General features: G+C 46.7%; 1 protein-coding gene across 1 annotated transcript; it reads left to right on the top strand.

Annotated features, from left to right (window-relative positions):
- Positions 1-3,455: 3,455 nt before the first annotated feature.
- LOC125546665 (probable E3 ubiquitin-protein ligase HIP1) lies at positions 3,456-8,696 on the top strand. Its single transcript, XM_048710838.1, has 8 exons — positions 3,456-3,721; positions 4,630-4,965; positions 6,165-6,283; positions 6,366-7,010; positions 7,334-7,821; positions 7,911-8,012; positions 8,092-8,238; positions 8,351-8,696. Exons 1-8 carry the CDS (start codon positions 3,456-3,458, stop codon positions 8,474-8,476), a joined length of 2,229 nt encoding a protein of 742 aa, XP_048566795.1. The 3' UTR covers positions 8,477-8,696.
- The last annotated feature ends 2,373 nt before the right edge of the window (positions 8,697-11,069 follow it).

Raw genomic sequence — 11,069 nt, 5'->3', positions numbered from 1 at the left:
TGATCTTGCGTGTGCATATGAATTTTTTTTGAAATTACTGCGTTCCCCAACAGTAGGATCTATGAATGCTAAGTATGATTGAACTAGACATGATAAACTTTATGATTCAAGTGATGAAGATGATGAATGTTATGAAAAATAAAAATTTTATCGAGTTTCTAATGATGAGTGGGCAGCTAAATGTCTTAGGGAGTAAATTACCTTAGATGGTCCTACTCGAAGTAATGACACACTTGATGAATGTTATGATTATGAAACTATGTCTATTGGCACTATTAAGGATGATTATGTTATGCCTACTACTTATTATGATGATCATGATTGGGGAGGATTATGATACTCCTTAGGGTATAGAAAATGTATGTGAGTACCGAGGAATTTATTATTTATAACAATGATGGATTTACTATTGAAAGTGGGTTCGAAATGGTCAAAAATTTAGCTATTGCTGATCCCTCTAATTTTTGGAAAGTGATAAAATTTATGTGTGCGTATATCATGAGTATAAATGTACTAGGTGATAGCTACATTATTGAGTTTGACTATGATTCAACATATAATTATTTTGAAAGGGGAAAACATGGTTATAGATATCTTAATACCATCAAGTTTCTTCTTTTTATGCTGAAAGCTTTGAAGTTGCACCTATCTTTCCCTCCTTTTTTTTAGAAAAGGAGGATGACCCCCGGCCTCTGCATCTGGGCGATGCATGCGGCCACTTTATTAATTATTCTCACAAGACCTTACAAAGTCATACAACAGTAAGACTGAAGCCACCGTTTAAGCAACAACTATCGCTACACCTATCCAGTTGATGAAGGGGCGCTGATAGTCTGGGCCTAATACCAAACAGACATCGCATCCAAACCTAAACATCTAAGACCTGAGGTCCCAACCAGGACGCCTGCCTGGTATGGGGCACCTACCAGTCCGGCGCACTCCTCAACCAGGACGCCTGCCGGGTATGGGGCCGCTGCAGCCACCTGCCACGAGTCCATCTTCAGAGCTGTACTGTTGCATCTACCGTGCCAGGTCTCTCAGCCATCGACGCCACCACGACGCCAGACAGCGTCATCCTCCTGCGCGAGTCCATCCTCCCACATCGAACTCCGAATCTGCACTGCGCCACGCCGTCCAGATCCGTCGCCATCAATGTATGGATGAAGCACCGCTCCACCAAAGAAGCCGTCCGCTGATACCTATCTTTCCCTCCTATGCTAAGATTCCTCTGCATAGGAAGTCAGTTAGTCTTAAATATATTTACCTTATGCTTTTTGGTGCTCGTATTGTGCTTTGCAATAATTATGATTCATTCTTGTGAGTTTCAAATAAATTCCATGCCTAGCTCAAAGGCATTAATGAAAGCGCTTGTGTGAGGCAGCCCACAATTGGATTTTAGTTTGGTCTGAATAATATATAACTTACTACCTTATTGTAGGAAAGTACTTTTCATGTTTTCTTTTAATAAAGTGTCAAGTTATGCAATTAGTTTAAGTGTTTATGCCATGTGGTAGATGTTTAACTGTTTTCTGCTACTTGTTGTTCTTCTAGAAATTGACATAATTTGCTGGAGCAGGCTTTTGACTTGAATTTTTTAATAAGCAGAGCCACGTATGCCTAGTATTCATCCTAATTTGTTTGTTTTCTGGGTACTGGAACTGTCCTGATTAATTAGGTTTCTATATGCTATAGTTTGTTTTGACAGATTCTTTCGCAACTATTGTATTTGCTACAGAATCACATAGTGTTGGTTCCCCCTTGATCAAAAGGACCTATGATTGCGTTCTTGGTTGTAGCTATTGTTATACCATGTTGCCATGATTAACAAACAACAAGTGGAACTATTTTATTTTATTTTATTTGTGGACTAACAATTTTGTTTGAGTAATGATTTGAATTTCAGGTTAACTTCATCACAATCACATGCATTCCCTCCAATTCTAAGAAGACCAAAAAGGCAACGCTTAGGGATGACCAAGGCATCCTCATTCTTCATCAACATAACATCGGCAACCACCCGCGCCAGCCGAATTCAATCCCCTGGCGCGGCCCCTGTGCTCCCACCCTCAACCCGCTCCCTTGCCTCCACCGGGTATCGCCGAAAAATCGTGAGATGTGCCCTCACGGAGAGAGGAAGTGCTCGACAGGGGAGGATTGGTGCACGGAGAATGGGAGAGTTAGTGTGATGAAACTGATGGGGCAAGGGGAAAAACGCCCCATTCGCCCGGGTTGACCGGCCGCGGTAAATGATTCGATTTGTGATATGTCAAGGAGGCATGCGTCAAGATTCGTACATAATATCCAACGGCTGTATGTTTGACCGACATCATCGAAAATCCGATGGCAGATTTTTAGACTTCTCGTTTTTTTAAAGACGGCGTAATTCTCTTGAATCAAAGGATCCTTAAACTTCATGTTAACCAAGGTAGTAGACACAATCGGATCAATAGCTCACCTACTGCCAATCCGGGGCGTGTTGGCCAGGACGCGCACGACGCCCTGTAAAGGCTGTAGACGCCCAAACTTGGTCAGCGAGTTCACACACGGCCTTCCCTTTTGCCCCAAGTTATCGTCAGCCTCAGACTAGGCCACAGCCCACAGCTACCGGAGACCTGCAGCTCCTTCAGTACTGCGCGCACTAGGCGTTAATGGCAAAATCCTTTCCAGACAGTCAGACAGACATCAGTAGATACAGGGAAAAGAGGCATATACCGCATCCTCTACCGTCGATCGGTCGATGGCTTGACCAGACTCTGCACTCTCTCCGTAACCGCGCGGAACAGTTCCCCCGCAGTAAAAAACTGCGCCGAACAGTTTCGGCGAGCGAGACGCCGCTCGTGATTCAGAAACTTACCGGTGCTCCTAAAGCACTTTCAGACGCTATCATTTTCTTCTCGCGCAGGCTTTCAGAAGTTTCAGCTGGCTGGGGCGAAACGAGGGCGTATAATAATACACCCAGACGAATACCCGTTCAGTAAAAAAAAAGTCACTCCTCATCAGCAAAGTAAAAAAAAAAGAGCCCCTTGATCAATGCAGGAGTACTACTGGCACAGTTCGGTGCGGCATCTGCATTTATCTATCGACCGGCAGCTCGGCCCAAGCTAGGCTCATCATCAATACGAGACGTACTCTACCAGCTAGTAGCACCAATTTCGCTGTGATTTCTTTTAGCGCCTGGCGTGGTATGGCGTAGCGTGCTGCAGCTGCGTTGCTTTGGTCCGCAGGCGTCAGGGGGCTATCCATCCATCTATTGGCTGGCTCCGTCCCTAGCCGTAGGCCCGCGTGCTGCGCGATGGATGGAACGTGACCCACGCCACGCCACACCACACATCGGATGCTCTCCGCTCCGTGCCGCCCGTTCGCGCTCTGGGTCGCGTCCGCCCGCTTCTCTCTCTCTCTGCAGCTGCAGCGCCCTGGCAACCGTTTTCCTCGCACGGACTACGGAGGAACCGATGATGGGCTCCAGCCCAGCCCAGCCCAGCCCCGCGCCAGACGACACGTACGTGGCGCGCAAGACTAATGGCAAAGCTGGGTGGCGCTTTTGCCGTCGGCCCCACAGGTCAGCCGCGCCCACGTGCGCGACGTACCCCCCGGCGTGCCCGCCCTCCGTCAGCGCGAGCGCGAGCCGGGCGCACGGAAAAGACAGCCACGTCGTAGCTGACCCCCACCGACCCGTGGGCCCGGGATGGGCCATGGCCAGGGCGTGGACGCAGACCTTTCCGTGCGCCCCTCCCCGCTACGAGAGTCAACGTCAAACCACCCGTAAACAGAGACGGGAAAGATATTATAACAATCCGAAACGAAATCCACACACCAATTTTTGAAAGATCTTGGTGCCAGTAAGGACCAACCGGGATTGCAATCACCTGCTATTTTTTGCGATTACGTGGTACTATTAATTTATTGCCCATGTATATGTTGCAGGATTAATCGAGATATACGCTGCATACATACGGGATATTAAACAATCGTAATTGAGGGCCTCATATACGAGCTCTATACGCCAGGCTTGTGTAGCGTATCTCGCCGCGAACGTGACAAGGGAAAGAAAAGAAATAATAATATAAACTTGCTAATAATTAAGAGAAAAGGCAGCCACAGGTATAGGCATAGGCAGGCCGCTAATGATCGTAATTAAGGGCCATATATATATATATATATACGAGATTTATACGCCAAAGAATTGTTTAGCATATCCGGCTGCGAATGTGACAAGAGAAAGGGAAAGAAATAAGGCACAGCTATAGGTAGGCCGATCTTACCCGGCTCCGCCCTGTCATGGCCAAAAAACGCAGTTGGTGCTTGTGTCGCACCCAGGCCAAAAGGAGAGCCTTTCAAGCAAAGGCGAAAGGCGTCCGTCCACAGGGAAAAGGCAAGCAGCAAGTAACGCCGTGAGTCAAACCCCTCCTTACACTTGGGCCCCACCCCACCACCTCTCCGCACCCAACCGTACCGCACCGTATCTCCCCGTGTATCCGTATACGACCCTAATACTACTACCAGTACGAGCCGCGTCTCTCCGCGTGGGCCCCTGGCTGTCCAGGCGCCCCCGGGTCTAAGCGGCGGCGGGGCCCGGGGGTTCGAATTTTGAAAACGAGGCAGGGGAGACGCTTATTTCTGGCAGTAAAGTGGCGAGGAGGGGGAGGGGAGGGGAGGGGAGGGCGGGGCCCGCTGGCCCTCCCTTCCCACGCGACGCGACGGGCGCTACTCCTTCTCCGCCTCTCCAACGCCAGCGCCAACGCCCCTCACCCTCTCCCGCCGCTATAAATACCCCTCTGCCTCGTCGTCCCCAGCCCAGCCCCCACCGTCTCCCTCCCTCCCCACCCACGCGGACAAATTTGTTTCTTCCCTGCGTACAACCCAGCCCAGCAGAAGCAGCCAGCCGCGCCGCCTCCCCCTCCCCCGCCGCCCCCCGCCGCCGATCTGGCCGGATCGCGCCCCGGATCGGCCGCCGCCCGCGCGCAGGTACCGGCCCCCCTCCCGATTCCCCGTCCGATTCCGCCGCGCCCCCTCTGGCTTTCCGTTGCGCTTCCCCTCCCCTCCCCTCCCCGGCGGCGGCGGCGGCGGCTGATCCGCCGTGGTAGCGAGCGGCGGGGCACGTGCTTGCGCCGTTCAGCTAACCGCCGCCTGCCCGGGCAGGATTGGCCTGCCTGGCTGGTGATAGAGCAGAGCCGGTCACGTGCGTGCGTGCGTGCCTGATTGGCCCCCCCCGTCTCGAAAAGGAAACGTGTAGATTTATCCTGATTTCTTTGATTGATTCCCACTAGTTGCCGTTTCTCGCCAATTATAGTACGAGTAGTAGTATCTTGCTTGTATGCGAGGCGCCGTGTAGCAGGGGGAGCGACCATTTTGGTCCGCTTTGGGTACCGCATCGAGCGAATTTGAAATTTTACTCGCGCACCTGTTCGCGGATAGGCATGCCGTAGTTTTTATTTATCACCTGCCATATCCGGGTCCAGGTTCAGAACTCTAGAATCGCTGTTTGTTGTACAATCCCTGGCACCAATTCTTGGTCGTCGATTGATCCGTCGATATGCTCTCGTTGGCGTGGGACGGGATGCTTGTTTGTACTGTTTATTATTACTTGTGGCCTAGGTGACTCTTAATTTCATGATAGAACAGAGTCAGTCGTGTGCATGCTAGGTTGCTCCTCCTTCTGACAAAGGAAACAAAACGGATTGCACTCTGATGGGTTTGCTTAATGACCCTTGCTGCCCTGCTCTCAGCAACCAGTTTGGTCAAATAACATGTTTTCCCTGTGCATCTGTTGACTGATAACCTTGCCCTGTTTCTATCAGCTGCTATATTCTTGAACAAGAATTTGTTGTTAGAAGCCAGTATACTCCATTTAGAAGGGCAATGTTCACCCCTTTTGTCGTAATTCTTCACATTTGCAAAGTATCTCACCTTCAAGTGCTAATTACCTAATAATATAGCACAAAGTCCATTTCTTTCGCTAAAGTAATGGGTGGATTTACTAATCAATCTACCTTCCTAGCTTTGTAGGAGTATATGAAGTCAGTTTCATGTTTGTATACCTGAGTTGCGGCGGTAGCTCAGTCCATAATCCGTGTTCAACTTAATGCTAGCACATTGTTTTCAGTTAGACTAGCATTTTTTGTCCGATTCTAGACTATTGATGTTCATTCAATTTGTGTTTCCAGGTTAAGGGCAACCAGACAGGGCTGTTTCTTGGCTGGACATCATCTGAACCATCTCCAAGTGCCAGAGATGGATCATACTCAACCCAGGGATGGGCATGGCAATGAACCTGTGCCTTTAGGTAGCTATACTTAACCTGTGCTCTGTTCTGCTGTTTATCTTAGTTCTATGATAAAATAATAATACTCTTGTTTCAATCTCAGGTCAGATGCTTTTTGAGCATTCGGGTAGTGATGCACCCCTTAGACTTGGTCCTCCAGGCTTTGGGAGTATGGCAAGTAGATCAAATGACGTTCCATCTTCAAGTCATGCTACACAGTTTCCAGGTCATAGAGTTGTGAACCTAGGGACCTCACATGTTTCATTAGTTCCCTATCGCACTGCAAGATCCAGCGGCCATGTACCATATGATGCTCAGCCGAAACCTGCCCTAAGTTCCCATGTGGACAACAGAATGGTTGCAATGAAGCGAAAGAACCTCCTTCCTTCAGTGGAGGGAATGGACGCTGTTGACTATTATGTTGGCAGCTCTTCCAACAGTCACTTCTCTGATTTTGTGCAGCCAAATCCTAGTGCACTTACTGAGCCCTTGCATCCGCAAGTGCCTTTAAGCGTTGGTCCAAGCAACTGGATTGACCAACGCTTAGTTAATCAAGAAGGATCTCAGAGGAATGTCAGAGCACGTCATGATAGTGCTAATGTTTCGTTGGAACCTAGGCCAGCTTCAACTTACACACCAAGTAACAATCATCAGCTGCCATTCCATTCAGCCACAAGTGCTTTCGTAAGTACGGCAGCAGAAAGGAACCAAGCACCTTTTTCTGTGCCAACAAGAACATTACCTTCAGGTTAGTAACTAATTCTTTGCTTAATGTACTTGATGCGTCTTTATTGTCTTGCTAATGCACTCCCCCAAGTTTTTCCCTTGACAATTGGCATCTCATGCGGTCTTCTGTTCACATCTTTAATTATGGTATGAGGTTGCTTTTGTGACTTGATTTTAGTAGTTACCTGCGGCTGATTTTCAGTCCTGTGATACAATTTTACCAGAAAAATGCGAATTATCAGTGCCCCAAATCATCTTGTATATGATATAGCATATGAGGTTGTTGTTTTTATGCTATTTATAAATTTCTTTCAAACTTACGGTCTATGTATTTTGACTGTTTAGGTGGCACTGGGATCACTGGTAGGATCTACCATCATCCTATGCCTATGCATAGCAGCAGCTCAAGTGTCGCTGCTGCCCCAACTGTCCATGGTTCTTCAAACAGTGCGATGTTTGCCAATGCTGGCTTTCCTGCTCCTAGAGCTGTTCATGGCTCAGGTGCTGCTGCTGCCCCAACTGTCCATGGATCTTCAGACAGTGCGGTATTTGCTAATGGTGGCTTTACTGCTCCTAGAGCTGTTCATGGTGGCGCCGTTCCTAGCTACGGCCATCCATCCTCCACAGTTTCCTCTGGCTCAAGAGCATTTTCCCATGATGCAGTCATTCCGAACTATCCTGCTTCTACCTCTACATCCATTAGGATCAATCTGCCATCTCCTATCAGTACTGCGGCATCTTCTAGGCATGCAAGGGTATCCATGGCACATGCCAGCACTGGAAGGAATAGATTCGTAGATAGGAGCTCATTCCATTTGATCGCTGAGACACAGGTAGAGGTCTTGTTTCGTGTTTTCAAGTAATTAAGCTGGTATCCATTTAAGTTTGAATATTTTTATTGATCTAGCTGCTGTTTGTGTAGCGGGTTATGATGGAGCAGTTGGCTTTCTATCAACAATCAAGACAAGCAGCTGCTGACCCCCACAGGGACTTGAGACTGAACATTGATGAAATGAGTTATGAGGTATAATCATGGTCGTTTGCTTCTTCTACTCTGGAAACTTCAGGATCTTTTCTTAACCTTTTCCGTCTTGTATGTACAGGAACTGTTGGCCTTGGAGGAATCCATAGGTACTGTGAACACCGGCCTTGCCGACGAAAAGATTTCAGGTTGTGTGAAAGAAGTGGTCTGTTGCAGTTCTGATGAGGAGCAAGACGACGAAGATGATGGGCGCTGTCTAGTCTGCCTGGTACGAATTTCTTATGCTCCTAATTTCCAGTTCCATGTTGAAAAATTCATTACAGGCATGCCCTGAATCGTTTGCTCCTCCAATTCTGATTATGATTTTTGAACTATGGCAGGAGGAGTACAAAGACAATGATCTCCTAGGGATACTGAAGTGCAGGCACGACTTCCACACCGACTGCATCAAGAAGTGGTTGCAAGTGAAGAACGCATGCCCGGTATGCAAATCCGCCGCGGCTTAGGGCTGGAGAGGAAGCAGAATAACCGATGTTCCTCTCCATTGATTCTAGATTGAGATTGAGTTATGCCGGTCCCCGGTCCATTCTTTGGTGCCTGAGCCATGGAAATAAGTGCGCTAGGACCGCTTGTTTCGTGGGTTGCTGTAGCTGTGTTATCATGTCTTGCTGTAAAAACTTTCATTCAACAAGCAATTGGTAGAGATATTCTCCAGCCATTTATTTATCTATGTATCACATGTTGAGCCGTTGTGAGGTGTGATGGCGAATCATCCCCTTGTACATTGGTGCCTGTTAACTTATATGGTTTTGATACTCAGCTGTCAGGTTGTTGGCATGAGACCGATAATGTGGCTTGACGTCGTTTGGTATGCGCATGTCGTCGTTGGCTCGTTGGCTGTGACAGTTTGACTACTTGCTCTGGTAATTCCCTTCTGTGAAACTAGTAAAACAAAAGGTTAGTACTCCCTGTGTAAACTAATATAAGATCTTTTAGATCATTATAAAAATATCTTATTAGTTTCTAGACTAATATAAGATCTTTTAGATATTAGTCCTCTGAAAACTAATAGAAGATCTTTTAGCTCGCTAAAAAGATCTTATAGTAGTGATCTAAAAGATCTTATATATTTATTAGTTTTCTTGAACTATATATTTATTAGTACTAGTTTACAGAGGGAGTACTTGCCACCCCCCAAGATCCAAGATGGGCTTCACAAAATTGCAACCAGTTCGTAAACTTTGATTACCAAGTCATTTTCTCATTTTTATTGATTGTCTTTTTTATTTTTCTACTTACGTGTGGGTAACCGGTTATGTACCGGCTTCGACCGAGCCACCTGCAGCTCTGCCGTCGCCGCTCGGCCAGCTCGCCCGCTCACCAGCGACTTGTTCGAGAAGAACCCAAGGTCTAACAATTTCGGACGCCAGAGACCAGGTTCTGTCGGCGGCTGGAGGCCCCGTCGCTGTTGGATCGCGTAGGCAGCCATGGCTATCAGCAGACAGCTGTTGCATTGTATCAGCCGTGCGCTCGAGAAGCAGCCAGTGTTCGCGTTATTGTCTTCTTTCTTAGCGTGGGGATAGTGGATCTAGATCGGAATGGGGATTTGTCTATCAATCGAGGAATTCGAATTCGAGAGGAGCGAGCCACTGGTTCTGGCAAAAGGTTCATAACCGGTTTAAGGAACCTTGATCCGGTTTTTCTTCCTTTTTGTTTTCTTTATTTTTTTCCTCTCGGTTTTTCTTTTTCCTTTTTTCTGTTTCTTTTCGAATCAAATTTCAAAAGTGTTTCCCGTTTTCAAATTTGTTCACATATTCATAAAATGGTTGCCTTTCCAAAAAATATCTGTGGAATTTCATATCATGTTCGGGTTTTGAAATTTGAAGAAGTTCCTGTTTTAATTTTTTTCACATATTCAAAAGATTTTCTTGTTTTTTTAATCTTCATACTTTTAAGAGTTTTTCCTGTTTTTAAGTTTGTTCAGAAATTAAAAAAAATCAGGAATTTTTGGAAACTGTTTCCTTTAAAAGATGTTGACAATTGGAAAAAAAATATTCGTGTTTTTCAAAAAATGTTCAGAATTTTCAAAACCGTTCATGTTTTTATCTAGCTAATCATATTTTCCAATTTTCATGTCATATAAACGCACGGTGGGAGGTCCCTGTTTACATGTCATAAAAACAATACGGAGCAGCGAGGTAGTAGGGATTAGAAGGATTTTGAAGGGAAGCCGCTATGCATCGTCCATTTATATGACACGAAGCCCAGTTTCAAAACATGACAACCTTCCATGTGTTAACGGGCCCGTGACCCATTGGTCTTGAGTGTAGGGATTAGAAGGATGATGTATCCTTCTACACTGGCGATGCGTCTAGAGGCTTGGTCGCTAACTTTGTCGCTATTGACTTGGCCCCGTCCCTTGAAGAACAACTTGTCCCCAAACTGTGGCTCATGGCTCATCTAAGTCTTCCCATATTGCAATTCATGCCAGAATCGACGCTGTAACACTTTTCATGGTACAAATAATTGCGCATCTTCAGGTGGAAAATTAGAGACGATAAGCTATGTAACCAACCCGTCAAGCACTTTGACCGGACCATAAAACTTGAACAACAACTTGGGCTGTCCTCGTGATGCAAATGTAGACTGACTATAGGGTTGCAGCTTAAAAAGAGTCGCTAATCTGGAGCACTCGGCCTGAACGCTTCTTGTTGCCATGGTTTTTCATATGAGCGCGTTCCTGTAACAATCTCAGCATAAGGCCACACTCTTTAACCACACATCCAATTCAGGAACAGGGCAAGTGTCGGTAGATGTAACACTAAAGTGGCGAGAAGAATGGCCGTAGAGCACCTCGAATGGAGATTTGTTGTCCAAAGTAGAGCGTATGCTGAAATTGTGCCAAAATTTAGCAAGTAAACAACCATTGTGCTCTCTGGACAGGACAAGCATGAGTAAAACATCGCAAGTAGCCATTCAACCATCACTACTGGAATCAGAGAATTTACCATCAACCTCTTCTTTGCCGTCGGCTTGCTGACGACAACAAAACTTTGCCATCCGCTAGCTGAAGGCAGAGAGGTGGGTGGGGTCCAGTGG

The sequence above is a fragment of the Triticum urartu genome, chromosome 3, assembly GCF_003073215.2.
Source record: "Triticum urartu cultivar G1812 chromosome 3, Tu2.1, whole genome shotgun sequence".
NCBI classification, from domain to species: domain Eukaryota; kingdom Viridiplantae; phylum Streptophyta; class Magnoliopsida; order Poales; family Poaceae; genus Triticum; species Triticum urartu.
The sequence above is the reverse complement of the archived record's forward strand: the minus strand, read 5'-3'. Positions and strand labels throughout refer to the sequence as shown.

What these genes read in the sequence shown, in the direction of transcription:
- LOC125546665 (XM_048710838.1), top strand. Translation starts at nt 3,456, where the DNA reads ATGGGCTCCAGCCCAGCCCAGCCCAGCCCCGCGCCAGACGACACGTAC. An exon ending in CGGCCGCCGCCCGCGCGCAG is followed by an intron (nt 4,966 to 6,164) that starts GTACCGGCCCCC and finishes TTGTGTTTCCAG; the next exon opens with GTTAAGGGCAACCAGACAGG. An exon ending in TTGATGAAATGAGTTATGAG is followed by an intron (nt 8,013 to 8,091) that starts GTATAATCATGG and finishes TTGTATGTACAG; the next exon opens with GAACTGTTGGCCTTGGAGGA.